This window comes from Watersipora subatra, chromosome 3 (genome assembly GCF_963576615.1).
Source record: "Watersipora subatra chromosome 3, tzWatSuba1.1, whole genome shotgun sequence".
NCBI classification, from domain to species: Eukaryota; Metazoa; Bryozoa; class Gymnolaemata; order Cheilostomatida; family Watersiporidae; genus Watersipora; species Watersipora subatra.
This window is the reverse complement of record NC_088710.1, coordinates 75,499,892-75,525,400: the sequence shown is the minus strand read 5'-3', so window position 1 is coordinate 75,525,400 and position 25,509 is coordinate 75,499,892. Positions and strand designations below refer to the sequence as shown.

At 41.1% G+C, this 25,509-nt stretch overlaps 1 protein-coding gene across 2 annotated transcripts; it reads left to right on the top strand.

Moving 5' to 3' along the window:
* Positions 1 to 118: 118 nt before the first annotated feature.
* On the top strand, positions 119 to 24,981 carry LOC137390045 (uncharacterized). Of its 2 annotated transcripts, XM_068076279.1 has the most exons (18): positions 119 to 255; positions 672 to 769; positions 4,226 to 4,290; positions 6,461 to 6,843; positions 7,388 to 7,523; positions 7,708 to 7,827; positions 9,869 to 10,060; positions 12,034 to 13,294; positions 13,334 to 13,442; positions 14,229 to 14,443; positions 15,209 to 15,429; positions 16,620 to 16,709; positions 17,856 to 18,068; positions 18,390 to 18,569; positions 21,591 to 21,882; positions 23,276 to 23,458; positions 23,580 to 23,731; positions 24,652 to 24,981. In XM_068076279.1, exons 4-18 carry the CDS (start codon positions 6,530 to 6,532, stop codon positions 24,655 to 24,657), a joined length of 3,684 nt encoding a protein of 1,227 aa, XP_067932380.1. In that variant the 5' UTR covers positions 119 to 255; positions 672 to 769; positions 4,226 to 4,290; positions 6,461 to 6,529; the 3' UTR covers positions 24,658 to 24,981. The 2 variants fall into 2 exon arrangements, with proteins under 2 accessions (XP_067932380.1, XP_067932379.1); XM_068076278.1 differs by having other exon boundaries at positions 12,034 to 13,442.
* The last annotated feature ends 528 nt before the right edge of the window (positions 24,982 to 25,509 follow it).

The window sequence follows — 25,509 nt, the reverse complement described above, 5'->3', positions numbered from 1 at the left end:
CCTAATAGCTAGCAAACAAAGTTGTATTGTTTGCTTAGATTATGAAGTCTGATTGTTACTGCGGATGAACTAGGATCCATAGTTGCTTACAGTTGACAAACAGCCGTATTGTTGGTCACAGAGTGAGTGGAGATAAGTGGACAAGTTATTAGCAATTAGTTACGCCGCTACGTGAAGCCCCAAGATAAAAAAGAGGACAGTTAGTTCTTGTGTGCATCAGTCGTGGCTGGACAGACTAGATCATCACAGATAGTAGTAAGTACATTTTGGTAGACTCCTGGATGCTTGGTCAGTGTACATTAACTGTAGTGGCATTCTTTGCAGTCTCTCTCGCTGTCTCAGCCACTGTCTTCTTTTACAAAAGTTGCATTTTATTTTAAACTGCATATTTTATAACTTAAAGTTTGTATGTATGGTAATAGGGCTAAAAAACCCCACAGCTTTGCAGCATAGGAATGTTGTGGAGAGACAGAGAGCCAGGAAATTCAACGAGGGTTGTTCACTATCTAGTCAGAGCGGGAACTTGGCTGTTTTTGTGCGCATGATATCCCTGTTTGCATATAAAACTCACATAAAAGCATCAGATGTAGAAAACAGTGTTTCTTTTTAAATGACCTTAAGATGACCTTGCAGGTTAAATGTGATTAAAGATTAATTGTTTTTTTTTGTAGAAACTAGTTCCAACTTGTTAAAAAGCAGCAGGGCAGGAGACGAGTAAGAAAGAGTGCTGCCTCTGGCCAAGGATGGTTTTGCTTATTAACTAATCTTAGTGAGTTTATATCTTAGTCCATGTAAAACTAACTAATAATGAAAGCGAAGCCTAATTTCTTTTCATTCTGCTCCCACTCCTCTCTTGTTCTAGCCTTAGGCCCTTATATCTGGTTTACTCCTATCTACATGTACTTTACACCTAGTAATAAAGTTATGCCTAGTTTATTCTGAATGTTCCTGGTGCTTGCTGGCCAGTCAGCCGATATACTCACTAATAACTAGGAGGGTTTGTTAAGAGAACAATTTTGCTAAGAATGAGTGTTGTGAGAATGTATTGTGAACATATGAGTGAGAAGCATCTAACACAATAGTTGATGGTGTTTGTTTTACCAACCGTAGCCTTAGACATGTGTATAGAGACTAGGGGTGGAGCAAGTCACTACTCGAACCTTCTAGCTAAAGTTTTTGGAATAAGCAGCTATTTAGCCAAAGGTTTAGGCAGCTTAATCTCAACTCTTTATATGTGCAATATAGGATTAATAATCAGTGATCTTTTTTACCTTTTGAACTGCTAGAGGAACTTAAAAATCAAAAAGAATTTTCCTTTTACACTCACAAAAATCATGATTGTAAATACGCCAGTCGGCTGCAGGTTTATCGCAAAAGGCAGCATTTAGGATTCATCTTAGAAAGCATCGCATCTGTCATGTACTTGCTGTGTTACACTTTATTGGGGTAAATCTCATACAATAAGAATATTGTACAGATATACCTGACACACTTTATACAATTTCTCAGCATAAAACAGGAAAGACGAATAATGGGTCAAGGCCTTTTAAAAGGGCAAATTATTGTTTGTGTGTTCACGTACATTATCAGTAAAGTCATAAAAGTGGCTTACAGAGCTGGCAGCAGACAGGCATAAGATTGGCAGCCTGTACCGAAAACTACAAGTGTATTTTACGAGTTTGGTATTAGAATCATCTACTGAGGACTGAGAAAGACCTTGACAGCGTATCTCTCTGAGCAGCAGCAAATCTTTCAAAATAGTGGCATGTCTTTCAGAGTAGCAAGCATATCCCTCAATGCGGCAGCATATCCCTCAGAGTAGCAGTGCTTCTATCGAAGCAGTTAGTTGGCACTTGACTTCTCTATAAGCTGGATAGAGCTAATAGACTGGAATGGTAACAACTACATGTCAGGTCGTGTCAACAACTACATGTCAGGTCGTGACTCGGAAATGAAGCATTAAATTGGAGATATCATTTATTTTATAACCTTATGCTTGATATCCACCTCACCTGTTTATATACAAGTATTATATTAAAGTACCTCTGCAGGTTTATATACAAGTATCACATTAATGTAATACTTGTATATAAACATACAGAGGTACCTTGACATGATACTTGTATATAAACATACAGAGGTACCTTGACATGATACTTGCATATAAACATACAGAGGGACCTTAACATGATACTTGTATATAAACATACAGAGGTACCTTAACATGATACTTGTATATGAACATACAGAGGTACCTTAACATGATACTTGCATATAAACATACAGAGGTACCTTAAGGTACCTCTGTATGTTTATATACAAGTATCACTTTAAGGTAACTCTGTATGCTTTTATCTTTGCAATCAGACAGCGAACAAGGCTCATTGGATCATGTAGAGTAGGCAAGTTGACTGGTGGCCACACATTCATCTCTCATTCCTCAAGTTCAGATGAGTTGTCAACAGGTGTCAAACAGATGGTGTACACTCTGAATATCACCTTCAAGTCTGTAGGAAGTTGGTCTATGCATTTACATACACAAATCTCTCCACCAGCTTATCAAAGCTTAGACAATTTCTAATCTGAAGATTTTCTAACTTCTTTGTCTTTCAAGAATGGGGTCTGAGTGTCTAGCTCATAAAAGACATGCTTTCCTTTTGTATGCAAAGTCTAAATGTTGTATACAATTGTGTACAAAGACTACATTGCTGACAGGTTGTCGTGGTTAGAGGAGTGACAAGAGAACTGCTAGGTTAGGTACAAGGGAAGTGCCAGGACGCTCATCAGGGTAAAGATGTATGATAGCAACCTGTTTTGGCTGCCATCCTTCATGATAGCAACCTGTTTTGGCTGCCATCCTTCCCATAGTTCTTTTTTGAAAGTTTTTTATTTAAAATTTCGTTTTTAGGCATCCTTTGGTGAATGACTTGCTAATAATTTTTTTGTTAAAATTCCTTCATGAAGCTTTCTGAGGTTTTTCGGGAAGGTGTTTTGCGCTCTACTTAGAGGATGCTATACTAGGGGACATGCCCAACTGAGGGATGTGTCCAGCTGGGAGCACATTCTATTGAGGCATGCTCTGCTTGGAACCCTATAGTGGAAGCTCTATTGAAGCACCGTAAAAAGAGAGGGACGGTCTGCTGGGTCGCACCCATTTAGTGTGCTTCCCTCAGTTATCATACATCCAATAGTTGACTGTAAGGTGTGCCAAAGCATGTCTCTCCTTTTGTTACATTCATATTGAATGTTTAGAGCTCATGACTAATGGCTCAGGCATTGACATAACACGATATTTTTTGTGATTGATTTTGTTCTACCACAACTTCTACAAGCCTCTCAGTCTCTCACCGCTACAATAACAATGAACCGTGACAAAGGCGCTAATGAGAATGCACGCGTGTGAGCCTAACCTTTATGTTATTGCTGCAGGAGAGATCTCATTAGGGGAAGGTCTCTATTGTACTAAGACAATCCCTTCCACCAACTTGACACAGCTATAGAGCCTATACAGCCTAGTGCGTTTGAACCCGTATTTGTCGCTGCTTTGTAAGGAGACTAATTTGAAAACATCATCGCTGCAGTACGTTACAGTCAGTGACTCGGACAGCTAGTTTTGTTTCGCAGATGATTTGACTTACGGAGTTACACAGACAGGCTGTCTCATGCAGTCTATGAGCAAATTTCTCTCACCAATTGTAAGAAAGAGTCTGCAAAAGCCTGTACCATAGAGAAATGTTTCTGCAACTCCATTTTCTGTAGTATAAATAGATGTTTTTGTTTTCTGCGCATGAATTAGGGTCGTCTAGTGAAAATTATTCCTCCACAGCTAAGAGTAGATCTATTAACATAACTCTGTGTTAACATACTGTGGCTTTCTGCTAAACTATAGGGCCAAGACTGAGTACCTTAACATATCTATGTTAGACTATAAGGCTAAGACTGAAATCTTTAACATAGCTCACGCAGTCACCAAACTTGCTAGATACTGTACATTTATTTGTATTGGGTTATTAAAGTTTAATTTGTTTAGTATTAGAATGACCCACTCATGCACATCTTTAAAATATTACAGTTACAACTCACGGTAATAATCAATAAACACCATAACAAACCAGTTGAAACCTGCGGTGTAATTTCGTTGCAATGAAGATCCTATTGATTCTTATCGAGCTTGACTAGGGAATAGTACTACTCTGTAATTTGTAGAATATTATTCACGTTGTAGTTCTTTGACTGATTTGAGTCTGCTAGTGGAGAAACCTTTTGACTATCAAGCAGCAACAACATAAGGTATTTCTGCTTTTTTCCAAATTTAGTTATGTTACTATGTTGTAAGTTTATCAAAAATAATTTTTTAAAGAAGAAACAAGGCAAGATATTATACTTTATAAGCTATTAAATGGTTGAAAAAATTATATTTCTAAATAAATTTTCAGCTTTACATAATTTATTAATCATTCGTCGATTTGAGGAGCATTCTGTGTGCAGGTAGACAAGTACATGGGCGCTCTGCATGTAGGTAGACAAGTACATGAGTGCTCAGCATGTAGGTAGACAAGTACAGGGGTAATCAGCATGTAGGTAGACAAGTACAGGAGTGCTCAGCATGTAGGTAGACAGGTACAGGGGTGCTCAGCATTTAGGTAGACAAGTACAGGAACACTCTGCATGTAGGTTGACGAGTACAGGGGTGCTCAGCATGTAGGTAGACGAGTACAGGAGTGCTCAGCATGTAGGTAGACAGGTACAGGAGTGCTCTGCATGGAGGTAGACAAGTACAGGGGTGCTCAGCATGTGATAGACAAGTACAGGGGTGATCTGCATGTAGGTAGACAAGTACAGGAGTGCTCAGCATGTAGGTAGACGAGTACAGGAGTGTTCTGCATGTAGGTAGACGAGTACAGGGGTGCTCCGCACGTAGGTAGACAAGTACAGAGGTGCTCCGCACATAGGTAGACGAGTACAGGGGTGCTCCGCACGTAGGTAGACAAGTACAGGGGTGCTCTGTATGTAGGTAGACAAGTACAGGAGTGCTCTGCACATAGGTAGACAAGTACAGGAGTGCTCAGCATGTACATGTAGGTAGACAAGTACAGGGGTGCTCTGCATTTAGGTAGATAAGTACAGGAACGCTCTGCATGTAGGTAGACGAGTACAGGGGTGCTCCGCACGTAGGTAGACAAGTACAGAGGTGCTCCGCACATAGGTAGACGAGTACAGGGGTGCTCCGCACGTAGGTAGACAAGTACAGGGGTGCTCTGTATGTAGGTAGACAAGTACAGGAGTGCTCTGCACATAGGTAGACAAGTACAGGAGTGCTCAGCATGTACATGTAGGTAGACAAGTACAGGGGTGCTCTGCATTTAGGTAGATAAGTACAGGAACGCTCTGCATGTAGGTAGACGGGTACAGGGGTGATCTGCATGTAGGTAGACAAGTACAGGAGTGCTCAGCATGTAGGTAGACGAGTACAGGAGTGTTCTGCATGTAGGTAGACGAGTACAGGGGTGCTCCGCACGTAGGTAGACAAGTACAGAGGTGCTCCGCACATAGGTAGACGAGTACAGGGGTGCTCCGCACGTAGGTAGACAAGTACAGGGGTGCTCTGCATGTAGGTAGACAAGTACAGGAGTGCTCTGCACATAGGTAGACAAGTACAGGAGTGCTCAGCATGTACATGTAGGTAGACAAGTACAGGGGTGCTCTGCATTTAGGTAGATAAGTACAGGAACGCTCTGCATGTAGGTAGACGGGTACAAGGGTGATCTGCATGTAGGTAGACAAGTACAGGAGTGCTCAGCATGTAGGTAGACGAGTACAGGAGTGCTCTGCATGTAGGTAGACAAGTACAGGGGTGCTCCGCACGTAGGTAGACAAGTACAGGGGTGCTCAGCATTTAGGTAGACAAGTACAGGAACGCTCTGCATGTAGGTAGACGAGTACGGGAGTGATCTGCATGTAGGTAGACAAGTACAGGGGTGATTTGCATGTAGGTAGACAAGTACAGGGGTGATCTGCATGTAGGTAGACAAGTACAGGGGTGATCTGCATGTAGGTAGACAAGTACAGGGGTGCTCAGCATGTAGGTAGACGAGTACAGGAGTGCTCTGCATGTAGGTAGACGCGTACAGGGGTGCTCCGCACGTAGGTAGACAAGTAAAGGGGTGCTCCGCACATAGGTAGACGAGTACAGGGGTGCTCCGCACGTAGGTAGACAACTACAGGGGTGCTCAGCATGTAGGTAGACAAGTACAGGAGTGCTCAGCATGTAGGTAGACAAGTACAGGAGTGCTCTGCATGTAGGTAGACAAGTACAGGAGCGCTCTGGACGTAGGTAAATAAATATTTTTAAATTGACTGTAAATTTGGTAAAGGTTGCGGCAGATGCATCTTCCACGTTGCTGTTACCAGCATTTCAAATCAATAAATGATTTTGCAAATAAAAATAACATTTTTGCAGAGACTGGAAGGTAATGTTTCTGTATGTAAGAAAGGCATTGAAGAACTCCCCGAGTGCACACTTACCAAAATGCAACATCATACTCGGGTCATGGAGGAGCTTGAGAAAGCAGTTCCAAGACTTAGATCTTCCCTGAGATGTTCTGACCACCCTATACCTCAGCATCATCATTCAACCTTGGCACAAGCTACAGAGAGTCAGCAAAATGACCGTCATTGTCAATTCTCAATGTGTAAATATAAAGATAATGCACAGAGTTCTGGAGGCTGTATTCCTGTGCCTGCCCAACGACCTCTTCTGTCAACTCTTTTGCACACTAACTCAGAAACGAGTATCACCTTGAAGCGTATAGAAATGCTTACACGAGGTGCCGAAATCTACAGGTTAGTTGTAGTGCTGCTAGTTCTTTTGGAGTAATCTGCTCGTGGTTGTTTATTTAAAAGGAAGCTAGTCTCATGATACAATCAACCTTAAACTAGCTTCTTGAACTTACAGCGAGTGAAATATTTTTGGTTAATAATCAGATGAATGCAGGCATCATTATCAACTCTCCTCCTTCCCTCAGAATTGCAGTCAGAGGCCAATTCACCAATCTATTGAGAACATTCATGTCTGTCATAACTTGCTTCCATAATGACTCCCTGAAATTATAATAATGAAATACCATATATGTGTATGTGTGGGGAGACTTTGCAAAGCTTTCCTAGAACTTGCTCAAACAGCCAACACAAAATAAGATCTAAAAAACCCTGAGAGTTGGCGAATATAAACTATTTTATTTATCTGATATGCCATGTTTAAGATGGTAACTCTGCCAGAGAGTTGCCTAATGAACTCTGTGTTATAATCAGGTTGTTTATGACTAGGAGGGAACTAAGACTAAGTTCAAGCATACTGAGTCATTCTCTCTGTGTTTCTACCATTTAGCTCATTGATCAAGGCATTTGACACCCTAGTCTTGCTGACAACAAATGTCACGAAACTAAAAGAGTTAGCAGAGGACAGACTTGCCGCATTGTATGGATACAAAAACCTCTGGTACAACATTGAGGAAATAACTAAGGTAATGGTAACTAATGATATCTGTAGCTTTAAGCAGAGCAACTCTGGATGCACTCTTTTTTCCTAAATGTCGTCCTATGCTTACTGTACAACGTGTCGACTTACACGCTGCCTATGTCCACGCCGCAAGTGTTAACAACTCGTTGTACCAAACAAGTGTTGCAGATTGAATCATTTACTTGCAGATGCTGATGCTGCTAAAGAGCGCACATGAGCTTATCAACAACTGCCGACAATGCAGCAGCACCCTGAAGGCAGCGAGAGAACAAGTAGAGAAGTTTTCAAAGACAGAGCCGCCAGTGAGGGTGAGTAAAGTGATAGCTATCAATAATATTCAGTATTCACTTGTTGAGAGATCAAATGCGTTGAGACACCCCGCCAAAAGTAGTTGTTCCTTTAAACTAGCTGACACTAAAAGCAGCTGCCACTCACTGTGTCCATGACTAATAGTCAGCGTAAGATGGCAGCAAGAATTCTGTGTTACTCAACTGTTGATTCTACTCTTGCTCATTCTACCAAGTTTTGCTATTTGAAGCTTCACGTTCAACCTTTGATATTTATAACTGGAAAACAGCTTCCATTCTGACTTTGTATACCTGATGAGTTTTTACGATAAGCGCATCTCTAACTATAGATCTTATCAGTTTCATTGTATTTGTTTAGTATATGCGCAGATAGATGACAGTAGGGATAGCAATCAAAGATGGCTGATAGCTTGAGAACTAAACACAACTATAAAATAGCCTTTAAAACCTCATTGTTCAGCGGGTCCTTTTAAACAGGCCTGTTAACTTTATCCCATAGAATGAATCATTTCCCACTCCTTGAAGGCAAGTCAGTATGCATAGGGATGGCTTCTGAGATACCAAAAAGGAACCGGTTTATTCTGAGATCACCTATTGGAAGTTCATATCAGGGCAATTGTCAAAAATTGAGAAATTTGTACAAATGTTCCCTAATATATTAATCATTGAGGTAAATTCCATTCCAAATCAATTCAGTTTGGTCTTCTGACTGAACTTGTTACTATAGCTTCATTCTCTGTGAGGAACACATTACAAAGCAAGTGAGCCTAGCCAAAGACCATCCTGGTTGCATCGAGAAAAGAAAATGCAATTGAATATTAGTAGTTCTTATTTACCTACAATAGTAGATAAAGGAGGGGTTGTTTGTGTTGGATTTGTCTACTCATACGTTTGGGTTGGGACTTAGTTTCTGTTAAACTATCCGTTAACTACAGAAGTTGTCCACTCTACTTATGGATCAAACAATACCTCTGTGTCAATAGATGTCCATTTGCTTCTGTCAAATAAAGCCAGTGTGCTAAGTAAGTATATGAATGACTGGACCATAGTTTGAACTAGATGATAACTGGCAGCTGACCAATAATAGCACTAAAATCACTACTCTGTTAGGTACTGATTGATAACGATCTCTAAGCAATTGTGTAACTCCTCTTCCCATCCTTCTTTAAAACAGTTTATTGAACACCATAAAAACTGACTGTATAATTTACAATGACAAGAGCGGGATATTTTTTGTTGGGTGGGAGAAAGGGTAGGAGGAATCCACAAGCAGGATTTCTTTTGTCAAACCAACGGATTTACATATAATCCTCTACTTAGAGTTCTTTTTTAGTACCCACACAGTACTTTCATTTTTACACATTACAGAATAGTCAAATACATGTACATCAATTAATATTGATCTGTTAGACAGTTGAGTAGAGGAACAGCTGTAGTAAGTGATGTGTGTAGAGGAACAGCTGTAGTCAGTATGTGTGTAGAGGAACAGCTGTAGTCAGAAATGTGAGTAGAGGAACAGCTGTAGTCAGTAATGTGAGTAAAGGAACAAGATCTCCTTTTCATACCTCTTTGCTACTGAAATGGCTTCAGGATAAATTCATTTTGTCGCTATAATTAGGCTCTACTGTATAGAATACTGTATTCAATCTGTTTACTGTATACAATATTTTTCCCTAAATTAGTTCTGGTTTTTTTATCGTGTCCCAATTATTGTCTGAGTGCCTTGAAAGTCAAGTATGTTGCACTTTAAGATAGATATTGCCTTAAGCAGAGCTCATTATCTCATTGTTTATGTTAAGACACTGTGAATAGGATTTGTCATATTATTCTTTTTCTAATGGAACAGGAGCTGCAGGCTGTTGACATTAGTATTTAGTTGGACTGCTGTTTACCTTGACTCGCCATACAGAGATAGTGTTTGCATTTGAAGAGCTTTATGCCAGCCCTTAGCTCTAGCTAGCAATAGCTCTCCTATTTGCTGGTAAAACTGGGACGCATCTCTAGATGGTTACTCAATGAGAGGCTCTCTATATCTGAGCAGAAACTCCTGGCGCATGGTACGGAGTTATTGAAGAGCCTCGAGAGGATTGTAGAGACACCTAAGCAGCCCATTGAGTGGTTGAGGCAACTGACTACTAAACTACACACTGAACTCGCCTTCATATCCTCGCTGTCAGATAAGACGAGCAATTCTGTAGCAAGGACCTATGAGTGCTACACCAGACTTGAAAAGGTAACTGTCTTACCTTTGGCTTGAGTGGAGCTTTACATCTCAATTTTGAGCTTGTGACCTGAGAAATAGGTGGGGATGAGTCTACATAGATGGTAGTTCTATTGTCTACATAGATGGTAGTTCTATTGTCTACATAGATGGTAGTTCTATTGTGAGAATAAGTAGTTCTACGCCCCAGATACATATTTGGTAGGACATTTGCCCGTGATACTTCAATAGTTTCATACATCAAATATGACAAGGGCTTGTAGCCTCAACAATGGTTGGCCAACTCCTCAATCACTCAACTCGCAGGTCGGGTGTCTAATGCTTTGTTAAACTGAGTTAACAGAGGCTCTGATTATGTTGTCATGCAGAACTGGTTTAGCAAGCATTGCTATGAGAACAGCTAGCATAGCTATTCTTATAGCAAGTATTGCTATAAGAATAGCTAGCATAGCTATTCTTATAGCAAGTATTGCTATGAGAACAGCTAGCATAGCTATTCTTATAGCAAGTATTGCTATAAGAATAGCTAGCATAGCTAATTGCTCAAGCACAAATCTTTAATTCTGCCACATGTTGGTTAAAGCTAGACTGGATCTTCTGGTAGTCTTTGTTATATAAGCGCTGTCAACAGGTGTGCGCATGTGTCTATTTAGAACTAGAAGCTGGTAAATTTATCTACTCGATTGTTAATAGGGAGTAAATACCTTGGTGTGAAGGCATGTCTAACATAAACACCATGTAGTTAGAGGAAGGGCAACTCCTCGCCTAGTAAGAGACTCCGGACAGCCGCTCTGTGTAACTAGAGCAAAAGTGTTGCATATGGAGCAACTTGCCATTGCTTGTCATTGGTTCAAACTGACAGCCTAAAGCAGGTGATAGGATAGGATGTGCGGAGGCAGCGCTTATTCGTAACACTTGTACGTGAATAGCAAACAGCTTGCTGTTGTACACAGTCTTCCTATTTACACATCAAAGTTCTTTTTTCCTTGCTAAGGGTAAGAATAGTTGGCTGCATCCTCTCTAGTACCGAGTTTCATTCTAACCAGTTGAGCATGCCAGAGTTTTTGCTTTGCTCTCCAGTTTTGTTTATAGCGCATCACTTTGACACATAAAGCCAGGGTTACTGTCATTAAAGAACATATCAGGGCATCGTTATGATTAAATCTAAGCCAATAGGCGCTATGGAGCAATATCGTATGAGAGAGCTGAGCCTGGCACTGAATGGGTATCTTTACAACAGGGCAATGCGTCTTATCTTGCGGTTCAAAGACAATACAGGTGACTGGCAAACAATGCCACGCTCTATCGTATTTGGCACCATCTATGAGTAGGTTATTATTCTGTAAGGCACTCTCAGTCAAACAAGCTAATCTCGCACTCTTTCATCAGGCAGAACATTTGCTCGCTAACTGACTCATTCCGCGTTTCTCACGGAAGGCTTAAAGTCTTGTTATTCGCGTCTCATCGCTCGCTGTTCTTAGAGGGTCAAAGGTTCGACTACAGAAGGAGAGTGTTTTTACTAAGAAGGACAATCATATATTGTTATCTAATATAATGCGCAGTTGATTGGCTACAGCTTTCCCTATTCTCACTTTTGCACTACGTGAACTTTAACATGTAGTTGAAGCACGCGAGCAGGTGGGAGCAATTACTTGACAGTCGATTTGGTATTTTGTACAGAGTTGTTGTTGCATATTGGGAATTAACACGGACAACTGGCAAAACTAACTTGGCAGTCGTATGAGCGTGCGCCGTGTCAAAGCACAATAGAATTGGCAGGTTGAAATCTTATTCAATTGAGTATAACTAATTGGGGCAGCTAGGCAGTAGGAGGGAGTGAAAGGAGGCGCCATGCATCAGGCTTTTGCTGTCCTGTAAGTGTTTTCGTTAGCTACAGGCGTTCCTAGCCATTCTGGCTAAACTTTATTGCCTTACATCATTCAACAAGCCTTGTCGTAGTTTTTATGCATCTAGTGTTTTTTTAGACATATGATTGGGCGCTTGAAGTCATGAAATTCATTTCTCAAGATCCAATGGAAAATCCGATGACACACGAGGCTCTCGAGCTTTTAGCCTCAGGTTTAAAAAGTTTTATGGATCAAAAGACTCTGATCGATGACACTGTCTTTGACGAAATCAGCCGAGAGGCAAGGTTCCTATCGAACCGTAAATTGGCTGAGCGTTGCAAGGTTGCTAAGAGAAGGTGTAGTGAGACGAGACACCTGGCAAAAGTAAGACTAGAGGGCATAGTGCGGGCACAACAAGCTATCTATCCTACTCCTTCCAACTCTCTCTATCGACAGTCTGATGAACCCGAGGCTAGATTATCGCACGATCCACAAAATTCACAATCGGCACCAGCTACCCCAGCGCTAATGACAAAGTGCAGCAAGCGTAAGGCAGCTTTAAAGCGTCGATCACAGTCCTTCGAAGATGACATGGTTGATGAGGCGATTGGAGAAGTGACAGCATTTGCTGATGTCCAGCTGACCTGTGACTGTGCAGTCGAAGCGTGTGGACAGAATCTTGCACCTTCACTAATGGATACTTCCGGACAGACGCATATTCAGACACAGTTGGAGGAAGACAAAGGAAAAGAGAAAGGGTGCACCGAGAGCACACAAGTAGACTTATATCTTATTGAATGCGACGCATCTAGTGGGGATAGTGATAAATGCGATGCAGTTTACAGGGGAGATAAATTCCTAGAAACCGCTGAAGTCATTATTCCACTCGAGCAAACACATCTGAACCATGAAAGTCTAATTATAGAAAGCCCGAGTATGGAAGATGGACATGTGGTTTTTGCTCCTCCAGAACTACAAGACCAGCAAAACTTTCCTATTTCAGATGGCTCGCAAAATACTCACGATTCTATTTCTTCGAGTGAAGATACTTCCAAAGTGACTTTTGATGACATAATACTAAAAGACAACGCTTTCTATGAGGAAGAAGATGAGAATAACTCTGAAACTCTTCGCATTAACACTAGGCCTACCGAACCAAATGTGACTAACCTACCTGTTGCTTGCAAGGACCAATCTAAAATTTCACCTATTTTATCTACAAGGCAACAACAAAAAGCTATGCAAAAAAGAAAGTCATTCCATGGCTTTACCTCAGCACTCACAACATCTTGGTCCAACTTTACCAAAAACTGGAAAGTAACAGATGAGCTGGCGAAAAGGCATTCCGTGTCAGAAGTACCCGAGCATTCGGCAAAAGAAGCCTCTATTTCAAGCAGCCGTGAATCCCTCGTAATTGGCTCGCCAAGGGCTCTATCAGACAGCTCAGATGGCACAATCACAGAAAGAAGCGCCTCTCGTCTCCTTAAGGTGCAGCGAATGGATAAGACATTAAGCCTGGTCACCAGCAGTACTGACAGTCTCCCCAGGTGAGTGCTTCTACCATATATAGAATATAACTGCATAACGCATAACAGTATGAAACGTATCTGTATGGCTCATATCTGTGTGACTCTTTGTTATGGGAAAATCTTACAAGACCTAGCGCTTTGATCGACAATGCTTGTCTACATCAGTTATTTTTGGTGACATCGTCCTTGTTCGTGTGTGGCCTAAATATGTTATTGATAATATAAAACTAAAAGCAAATATATTGAGCGTGTGCTGATCACATGCAAACACCTTAAAATCAGTATTGTACAAACTGCTATAATGTTGGTCTCCTCGTACTCCCGGATTACATTTATTTATAGCTCTGAGGGTTTCAGGTTTGACAGTTGGTGTAAATCAGTTTCAACTTATCAAGTTTATACTTGTAATTTGGGTAATAAAGTCTGCCATCTTACAATGCAGTCTTTGCATGATGAGCTAGTTGTACTACATGTGGTCTCTTCTGCTAATTGAGCTCACTGTCAACCCTTTCACCACTGGGTTCAAAATACCATGGGCGAGTCCTGGGCTAGTCTATCTCTCAAGAAATAACTAAACATGTGATAACATAAGATAAGGTCATTTAGCCTAGGCTTGAGAGTAATTTTAATCTCGCAAAGGCAGCGAGCGATTTAGGGCAGCGGTTTAGGGCAGCGGTTTAGGGCAGCGGTTTAGGGCAGCAGTGGTTTAGGGCAGCGGTTTAAGGCAGCTAAAATGAAAAAGTGAGAACAACGAATTTGCTTGTTTCTGTTATCAGTTTGTGATAAGGTTTTTCTCTGCTTTAGTCTACCAGAAGAGAATGTCATTGATGACAGCATATTACCTCGCTTTGGAAGACGACATCAATCGGAGAATGGCTGGACCCCTGTACCAGTCAACTCGCACCTGATGCATAGAAGGGTGCTCCCGTCTCAGAGGTGCACATCTATGGCAGACCTGAGGCTAACTGAGTCTCAAGTCAAGGCACGTGTAACCCTTGCCCATATCATGGATGAGCTGGGTTAGTAGTTACTTCGCTCTACTAGTCTTGTCTTGTACTTGCTTAAAAATTCAAATACTTATTGCTGCAATTGCTGCCAATGGCTGCTTGTTGTCCACTTATGAAGTGATATACATGTATATTTCCGTCAGTCTTGGTGTTTCTAGCTGTAGTCTTGCTAGTTGCCATCACTGCTGAAGCTGTGCTGACTATTAGTGGGTGGTTGACATCCATCAAGGTCACTGCTGAAGCTGTGCTGACTATTAGTGGGTGGTTGACACCCATCAAGGTCACTGCTGAAGCTGTGCTGACTATTAGTGGGTGGTTGACATCCATCAAGGTCACTGCTGAAGCTGTGCTTGCTATTAGTGGGTGGTTGACATCCATCAAGGTCACTGCTGAAGCTGTGCTGACTATTAGTGGGTGGTTGACATCCATCAAGGTCACTGCTGAAGCTGTGCTTGCTATTAGTGGGTGGTTGACATCCATCAAGGTCACTGCTGAAGCTGTGCTGACTATTAGTGGTGGTTGACGTTGTTAGGGCCACGCTTAGCTGGTAGTGGACACTGTAATGGTCATTTGGTAGTAAACACAGCTAGTGATGAGTCAGCAGTGATCTACAGGTGATTAGCCGATTCTAGATTGTTTGAGGCACGTAAATACGCTGTAGAATCCTCAATTGTATACAATGGCAAGTTGAGCACAAGTGCAGCCTGTGAAGATGCGGCTGATTGAAACTATAGATCCAGTAAAGGAAATTAATGTAGTTGTTACTTTACGGTGCAGTACAGACGGAGAGGGACTATGCATTATCTCTGAGACTAGTAGTAGAGAACTACATTCCTGAGTTGGCCCGAGAGGATGTGCCGCAGACACTAAGAGGAAAAAGAGCAGTAATATTTGGAAACATTGAAAAGATCTATGAGTTTCACGATCGCTACTTTCTGGAAGACATCGCAAAATGTGAGAACGAGCCATTCAAAATTGGCCAGTATTTTCTCAAGCATGTAAGTAATAGCATTTCAAGCATCGTATAAGTAATACCTGAGGAACATAACTCAACGTGTCAAGTATCATATACAAATAGAAATACCATGACTTTCTCATATTTACATTACTTGTGTAAGGGTTGTGTGCATACCTGTATAACATCTACATTATCTGTGTAAGGGTTGTGTGCATACCTGTATCACATCTACATTATCTGTGTAAGGGTTGTGTGCATACCTGTATTACATTTACACTTCCCTGTGTAAAAGTTCTGTGCACGCCTGTATAACATCTACATATCTTGTGTAAGGGTTGTTTGCATACCTGTATCACATCTACATTATCTGCGTAAGGGTTGTTTGCATACCTGTATCACATCTACATATCTTGTGTAAGGGTTGTGTGCATACCTGTATCACATCTACATTATCTGTGTAAGGGTTGTGCACATACCTGTATCACATCTACATTTCTCTGTGTAAGAGTTGTGTGCACGCCTGTGTAAGGGTTGTTTGCATACCTGTATCACATCTACATTATTTTTGTAAGGGTTGTGTGCATACCTGTACCACATCTACATTATTTGTGTAAGGGTTTTGTGTTGTATTGTTACCGAAAATTTATGAAGTGACAGTTCCTAAGAGGATCGCAGTGCGAGTTGGCATGCCACTGACCTATATACACACACCAATGGTTGATTATCGCCTACTTGTATATATGTCATCAGCAAATAGAGATTACAAGTGAAAAACCAGTGTCAGCAACACATGCATGTCATATTCATATCCAATCTAAATTTTTTTTTTCATTAACTAAAATATGCCATGAAATACAAGAAAGCGGAAATAAATGATGTTACCAAAAGCATTATTGCTATCTGCTATGGGTCAGCTAGAAGCAGAAACAAGTTGCTTCAATTTAGCGGATGGATTGCTGACAGCTACTCCGTGTGCAAGTAATGCGATACCTGACCTACTGCTTACAGATACAATGTTTTTCACAAGCAATTTGAAACGACAGAATTCCTCACACCTATGTCTCGGGTAACCGCAATTAGAGGGTCACACATCTGTATGTCACCTATTGAAGGGTCACAGTATGCCTCACATCTGACACTGCAGAATTGTCACGCATCAGGTGTAGGTGTCACACGCGTGGGACTCGTAATGTACCAGATGCATGGCACTGATGTCTTTCCTGTTTGTAGGAATCGCAGTTCTTTATGTACACTCTCTACAATAAGAACAAGCCCAAGTCTGACTCCCTCATGTTTGAGTACGGTGCAGCATTTTTCAAGGTATGTTCCTATTCAGAAGTTGACAAAAGCTTCTCTACTCACAATGATAACAGCGAGCCATATCAAACACAATACCTCTGGAATTCAGCTTTTAGAATGTGTTAATTTTTTTTATCAGCGGAGGCGAGTTGGAGAAACAAGGTTTTAACAAATGCCAGCTCCCTATTGTTGTATTGCCTAATCAGTGCAATAACTTTCCTTTCAAGTGTCGAGTTTAAGATTGCTATCATTTCTCTTGTAAACAAGCAGGCGGTTTGCGGTCAACCTGCTGCCGCTGTCACCTGCCCTATTTGTACCAGCAAGATAACTGGAGCTATTTAGGGTCACGCATTCCTTTGGTTAATTTTACAAATTGATGAAATGACTTTAAAAGAGCTTCGCTGCTTGAGCTTGCTGCTAGCCATGCTTTTCTGCAGCACTTGAGCAGATCGTTACACGAGCTACTTTGGTTTTATTAAGCTAATAAATAGATGTTAAATGGCAGGTTCCCTGCTGGAGTCTTGAAAGTAGTTTACTGTACGCTCAGTGGCCTGCACCAGCAGCTGCAAATCATCAATGCTTTATTCATACACAATTGTTACATCACCAAAAGGGCTTCACTTGAATGCTCGCAATCGTTATAAAAATGTGTCACTCATTGATACTTTGTTTTTTTTGCCATTAATAGCTACAGCCCTATTGTTTCTTAGTGATATCAACTGGAAGACTTATTCAAAGAAAAAATGCTGCACTGAAAAGATGATTTTGAATTCGTTGTCATTATACGGCTATTTGAAATATGCTGCCCATAGCAAGGAACTGTTCACACCAAGTAGTAGATAATAATTGGCCGAGCAAATTTCTTTATGCTTGACTTAGCTAGTTATTATAGAATTAATCTGTAATTCAAAACTTCAAATTGTCACAAAAATAAACCCTAGATATACGTAATTAAAAACAAGATGGGGGCAGCTAACAACCAACAAATCAATGAAACATGGAAGGTACTCTTACTATCTTGTAATTGAAGGCGTGGTATTTACTATCTAGTAGCAGGCAGTTGTGGTACTTACTATATAGTAGCAGCAAGTGTGGTATTTACTATATAGTAGCAGCAGGTGTGGTATTTACTATCTAGTAGCAGCAGGTGTGGTTTTTATTGTATAGGAGCAGCAGGCCATCCTAGGAGACAAGATGGATCTCTCGAGTTACCTACTCAAACCGGTGCAGAGAATGGGAAAGTACGCACTCATCCTCAAACAGGTGCTCAAAGAGTGTCCAGAGACCGACCCTGAGCATCGGGAGCTCGTAGCTGCTGAAGAGATGGTGCGGTTTTATCTTCAGCATGGCAATGATTTGCTTGCCATGGATTCTCTTCAGGTAGCTTTAAGAATATTTCAAATCAGCTAAAGTCTCTTCTTTTTACACTCTAATATGATTGAAAGACCTCTCAGCTATTGAGAATTCTCAGACCCACGGTGCACTCTTACGCGCCCACTCTTTTTGTACTCATTGCAGGGCTGTGATGTGAACCTCCAAGAAAAAGGAACCCTGTTATATCTTTTTGTACTCATTGCAGGGCTGTGATGTAAACCTCCAAGAGCAAGGAACCCTGTTAACTCTTTTTGTACTCATTGCAGGGCTGTGATGTGAACCTCCAAAAGCAAGGAACCCTGTTAACTCTCTTTGTACTCATTGCAGGGTTGTGATGTGAACCTCCAAGAGCAAGGAACCCTGTTAATGCAAAATGAATTTGTTGTCTTTAAAAATAAGAAAAAGGGGACCCGCCATCTTTTTCTCTTCGAACATCTGCTAATCATTGCGAAAACAAAGAGAATTGGTGCGGGCAGAGACGAGTATATATACAAAAGCAGTCTAAAGGTAATCCAGTCTTTCAAGTTTGACTTGTACGGTTGACATATGACTACAGTTAGATGACACTAGTGTATGATTAGTTTTAGCAAACTGATGTATGACTAGCATTAGGTCAGTATTGTATGTCTACACAGGGTTGTACGACTACACGGAGTTGTACGACTACACAAGGTGGTACGACTACACAGGGTTGTACGACTACACAGGGTTGCACGACTACACAGGGTTGTACGACTACACAGGGTTGTACGACTACACAGGGTTGTACGACTACACAGGGTTGTACGACTACTGTATGGTCACAGGGTTGTACGACTACTGTATGGTCACAGGGTTGTACGACTACTGTATGGTCACAGGGTTGTACGACTAATGTTTGATCAAAGGATTGTACGACTACTGTTTGATCACAGGATTGTACGACTTCTGTATGGTCACAGGGTTGTACGACTACTGTATAGTCACAGGGTTGTGCGACTACTGTATGGTCACAGGGTTGTACGGCTACTGTATGGTCACAGGGTTGTACGGCTACTGTATGGTCACAGGGTTTTACGGCTACTGTATGGTCACAGGGTTTTATGGCTACTGTATGGTCACAGGGTTTTACGGCTACTGTATGGTCACAGGGTTTTACGGCTACTGTATGGTCACAGGGTTTTACGGCTACTGTATGGTCACAGGGTTTTACGGCTACTGTATGGTCACAGGGTTTTACGGCTACTGTATGGTCACAGGGTTTTATGGCTACTGTTCGGTCACAGAGTTGTATTGCTACTGTTTGGTCACAAGGTTGTATTGTTACTGTTTGGTCACAGGGTTGTATTGTTACTGTTCGGTCACAGGGTTGTATTGCTACTGTTTGGTCACAGGGTTGTATTGCTACTGTTCGGTCACAGGGTTGTATTGCTACTGTTCGGTCACAGGGTTGTATTGCTACTGTTCGGTCACAGGGTTGTATTGCTACTGTTCGGTCACAGGGTTGTATTGCTACTGTTCGGTCACAGGGTTGTATTGCGACTGTTCGGTCACAGGGTTGTATTGCTACTGTACGGTCACAGGGTTGTATTGCTACTGTACAGTCACAGGGTTGTATTGCTACTGTACGGTCACAGGGTTGTATTGCTATTGTTCGGTCACAGGGTTGTATTGCTACTGTTCGGTCACAGGGTTGTCAAACTACTGTTTGGTCACAGGGTTGTCAGACTACTGTTTGGTCACGGGGTTGTCAGACTACTGTTTGGTCACAGGGTTGTCAGACTACTGTTTGGTCACAGGGTTGTCAGACTACTGTTCGGTCACAGGGTTGTCAGACTACTGTTCGGTCACAGGGTTGTCAGACTACTGTTTGGTCATAGGGTTGTCAGACTACTGTTTGGTCACAGGGTTGTATGACTACTGTTTGGTCACAGGGTTGTATGACTACTGTTTGGTCACAGGGTTGTATGACTACTGTTTGGTCACAGGGTTGTATAACTACTGTTTGGTCACAGGGTTGTATTACTACTGGTCACATGGTTGCAACCTCATCATTTCTAATAGTCTGCACATATCCTACTAATACTATCGATGAAACTATATGTGTATATTCAGCTACTATACTTAGAGAGCAAATGTAGATTCTCATGCTCACAGAAGTTAAGTCTTGCTAACTTTTCCTCGATGTTAAGTTATAAAATAGAGACTTTGAATACATGTTTAGCTAATTTAAAAACAAAGCTATTTTAAACTCCATTTGGAAACTCCACTACAATATATACAAAGTTGAACTTCACAATGCATACCTCTTGGGTAGAAGAGACCAGAAATGGTCGGTCAAAATGATATACCGTAGAATAAGACCACAGGTAAAGTTTACAGAAGAGTCAACTATTTGTTTGTTAGGTCCTGATTTGTATCTTACAAAATAGAAACTATTCAGGTCTTAGATTCTTGAATACCAGTCATCTCTGAGTAATTCATGAAATACTTGAAAAACCTGGTGAAGCGGTTTGGTAGAATAAAAGTAGACAACTCCCAATAGACAGATAAACCATCACGTTATAGCACACTATTAAAATAAATTTTGGTCAGTTGGCTTTTAAAGGCTTCTCTCTAAAGGAGTACCAGACTTATGTCGAGAGGCTCAAGCGGTATACAAATATGGGTTTACGACTAGTACATCTCTGATCACTGTTCTAAGTGTTGCTGAAGAGTCCGGTCTATGCTGCCGTTGGCGTATAAGTCAGCGCTCCGCGTTTCTGTTTCACTAAATAACCTTTTAGAATGCTTGCGAACAAGCTGCGATTTTTTTTAAAGTTGAGACAAATGAATAGAATGTTGGCTTGAGTTACTCCCAGCGCAGGGTTTACTGCTATAGATAAGGAGTAGAAAGTGGAATATTCATCAGACTGTGAATAATGGGGCGAGCGCTAATATTGCTCTATAGAATGCGCGAATGAGTGTGCAAATTCTATTGCTGGGCATCTTAGCGAACAGCAATAATCACCTGCTGAAACTGTTTGATTCTCAGTTGTAATTCTCAGCACTAACATGACAGTGTCAGCAGCTCAAAGTGTTGCAATCGCACGATCTCAAGAGGCAGCGGTTAGGAGGCGTGCAGTTCCTGTTATAAGCGTGATTTGCTAGAGTGCTGACTGGAATGAAGCAATGGTTTTGTGAGCGATCTCACTGCTCTAGTCGTGTGTGTTTTGCGCTTAATTCCCAAGTATTTACACAATTCTCAAGTGTTTTATCTCTTGATAGTGTGAGCATGGCTTCCTTTGTGTTAAAATTGTCATGTTGGCATTGAGATCTTAGGAGAGCCATACGCTTACATAATTCACAAAAACTCTTGCTGGTGTTAAGCGCAGTGCAAAATGGGCAGGGCAGCATCGAGTGTTTGTTTCGGAGTCATATACAAGCGGCCTCGGTCTTACTTGCAAAATAATATTTACTTTTGAGTATAAGCTTTCATTGCGACATTCTCTGGTAGCGCTAAGGACGTCACAAATCCAGTTCATTAAGGATGTTCTTCTTCTATTGCAGACCGCTGATATTGGTCTAACGGAGAATGTCGGTGAAGGAGGCATGAGGTTCGGCATATGGTTTCGAAAGAGAACTGGTGAAAGTTGGAGTTTTCAAGCAAGCTCCATACAACTAAAGAATCGTTGGGTCACTGCTATCGAGCGCCTGTTATGGAAACAGGCTTTAAAAAGCCGAGAATCAAAACAGAGTGAGCTCTCGAGCATGGGTGTTGGTCACAAGCCAAGCCTCGAGCTGAGAAAGAGCGCTGACAATATACAAGACAGGTTTATACCGAGCCTTAACAAACCTTTAGGTAACTTCTTATCTGATGTTCCAGGCTAGTTTAGGAGTAAACTAGGAATGGATTTTGGAGGGATTGATCTCAGCTGTCAGCAAGACACGCATACAAAAATCATTTCATATACTTTTTAAGAAGGTAGTCCTTTTTGACCTAATGTAAGCAATTTCTAACCTCTCTTACATTTTTTAAAAGAGCATAATCGAGGCAGTTTCTTACTATCCCTTGATATTTAGCACTACAATGCGCAGTAATACCGGCTAAATTACTTTCAAATTGCTCGTACTCCTGTCACTGGTACTCCTGTCACTGGTACTCCTGTCACTGGTACTCCTGTCACTCGTACTCCTGTCACTCGTACTCCTGTCACTCGTACTCCTGTCACTCGTACTCCTGTCACTCGTACTCCTGTCACTGGTACTCCTGTCACTGGTACTCCTATCACTGGTACTCCTGTCACTGGTACTCCTGTCACTGGTACTCCTGTCACTGGTACTCTTGTCACTGGTACTCTTGTCGCTGGTACTCTTGTCACTGGTACTCTTGTCACTGGTACTCCTGTCACTGGTACGCCTATCACTGGTACTCCTATCACTGGTACTCCTGTCACTGGTACTCCTGTCACTGGTACTCCTGTCACTGGTACTCCTGTCACTGGTACTCCTGTCACTCGTGCTCCTGTCACTGGTACTCCTATCACTGGTACTCCTATCACTGGTACTCCTGTCACTGGTACTCCTGTCACTCGTACTCCTGTCACTTGTACTCCTGTCACTGGTAAGCCCACAGCAAACCTATTTTTCTTGCTGCACTGCTTTCAAGCGCTTTTCAGCAGTTGCTACGAGACAGTTTTCTGCTGTAAACAAAAGTTCACATTTTGCATGTAGGGAAAACAACTCCTTAACTTGTTAAAAAGAGCAGTCATCTGCAATCAGTAAATCAGAAATTACTGTGCGTCATCAAAATCAGATAAACCCCCTGCGGCTAGTACTAGAAAACTTTCATTGAAGCTTTCCATCATGTCATTTGTCAGATATGATTAAATTAATCGCAATCGCAAAATAATCAACTTAGAATGTGAGTTACCAAACCCGACTTTAGTCAACATACCTCTCAGACTTACCTGTAGGTAACACAATTCTCAGACCTACCTTTAGGTAACACACCTTTCAGACTTACCTTTAGGTAACATTCCTCTCATACCTACCTTTACGTAACACACTTCTCAAATATACATTTAGGTCACATATTTCTAGACCTGTTGTTTACATGTATGTCGTTTGACTTTTTGCCCACTCGCATATTAATTGGTCTCTCACCTTTATCTCTAGCCGATTTTGTTAACATTCCTAAAACCTCTTTAGTGCTGCGCTGTTTTGATTAGTAAAGTATTCTTTTTTGTAAACAGACAAACGACATTCCATGGACTCCCTTGATCTCAGTGAGGTGTTTGAAGAGCCTAAAAAGCGACCCTATTCAGTAATCTCTTTAGCCCCAAGCAGTTCTTCCAACAGCTCGGCTGGCAGCACAGGACCAGGCTCTCGCAATCGCTACAGCTACTCATGGATGGACCTCAAGTCAGCTCTGACAGGTGTTATTAGTAATTGTCTTAAAACTGATATGATGTTATGGTGTTGCAATATCTGTTGCATTTGCTTCTCTTACATCAATTCATGGCTGCAGTGAGACTTCTATAAATTTTTTATTTGCAGGAAAAGATTCCTTGAAATCTCGTAGCCTTAGAAAAATCTACAAATCAGATTCTAAAATACACAGATGTGACTTGGAAAACTTGAGGTCTAGCCATAATCCATCAGTTGAGGCCTTGCACAACATCACACTAAGAAGAGACTCAAAGAGTGAGGTATGGGCATGCTTGGTCAAGAAAGTTATGAGACTTGAGGTCATCTTGGGGTCAAAAGTACACCTAAGTTGATATTTGACTACACATGGCTTTTAAAATATATTTTACTTCAATATAACCTTCTTTTTGTTTTGAGATTTTTGCTATTTAGTTGTGTTAGAGTGGGATTACATAAGGTGTAATCTGGGTCTGGGAGTGTAATCAGCGTCTGGGAGTATAACCGGAGTCGGGGAGTGTAACCGGAGTCTGGGAGTGTAACCGGAGTCTGGGAGTGTAACCGGAGTCTGGGAGTGTAACCGTAGTCTGGGAGTGTAATCGTAGTCTGGGAGTGTAACCATAGTCTGGGAGTGTAACCATAGTCTGGGAGTGTAACCGTAGTCTGGGAGTGTAACCGTAGTCTGGGAGTGTAACCGTAGTCTGGGAGTGTAACCGAAGTCTGGGAGTGTAACCTGAGTCTGTGAGTGTAACCGAAGTCTGGGAATGTAACCTGAGTCTGGGAGTGTAACCTGAGTCTGGGAGTGTAACCTGAGTCTAAGGGTACAACTATAGTGCATACTTATTATTTATTGGGTATTTGATATGCAATGGTTTAGTCTAATGGGTGTCCATAAACTTGGAGTTATCTATCTATAACGCTGTCAGCAATATGTGACTGACATGGTAATTATTAGTTTATCGGTGACCTTCAAATAAATGCAATAAAACATTTTATCATACACCAAAGAGGTTTGTCATAAGGGAAGAGCTCGGTTATTGAAGCTTCAAAACGGTAAAAAAATTTATTAAGATCTCAGGTGATGGCTTCCGATAATGCATCACCAGGCATATGCTTATCTATTGTCAACACAACCCACTTTAGTATTATATATTATTCCACTTTGAGCTGGTTCTTATGGAATTATTATACCTCTCTGTTGCAGGTCTGACACCGCCTTCCTCACGGAGTGCTGAATGCTTGGATCAGTGCAGCATGCATTTCTTACACATAACCCACCCTGTATACTGGAACACTCTTCAAAAACTAATCACTTTTTTTACTTCAACTTGCATTATTAAGTTTGTTATTTACCATTTCACTGTTCTACTATGTTCTACTATGCATAAGTCTTTTTCCATGGCTATTTGTGTCCATGCTAATTTATTATTAACTGACTATTTCTATTCTTTTGTATTGCTCTATGTTTTACAAGTTTGTATCGGAGAAGCATTTAAACCGTTTTTAACTCCCTCAAGTATTTTTGGAATAAAAATCTTACACTTAACCAACATTAGCACTTGTCTGAGCATTACAGCTTCATGCCGAATCGTTATAAATGCATATGTTGCTCTTATTCCTATAACAATAGAGGAAGTTGGCCTTAGTAGCAAACTGTCGGTCTAATGAAAAAGACAATTGTAATGGTAGAGTTGTCATGAGAATGTCTCGCTGTCACTAAGCAAATATTCGATAACAACTTATCAATGTTTTATTTTAATGGAGGTTTGGTAGAGTTTAGCTCTTACACAGGAGTATATTTTCAGTAAATCCTTTATGCGTTATACACTATACACTATATACACTATATACACTATACACCTTGACTAACTATAAGTTATTTCTTAAATTTGTTTAAGCTTATACATACATCTTAGAATGTTAAAAAAAGTAATATCACTGAATGACGCTGTCGGAGTAGAAAGAATATATATGCATTATTATAGTGGTGCTGAATTTACTGGTATGTTCAAAGGAACTTCATAATCTATCATGTTAAGACAGCTCTCTGTTTTTGACTTTG

Coding starts and splice junctions, on each gene's coding strand:
- LOC137390045 (XM_068076278.1), top strand. CDS start 6,530: ATGCAACATCATACTCGGGTCATGGAGGAGCTTGAGAAAGCAGTTCCA. Junction 14,444..15,208: donor CCATATCATGGATGAGCTGG/GTTAGTAGTTAC, acceptor TTTACGGTGCAG/TACAGACGGAGAGGGACTAT. Junction 21,883..23,275: donor GAGCCTTAACAAACCTTTAG/GTAACTTCTTAT, acceptor TTTTGTAAACAG/ACAAACGACATTCCATGGAC.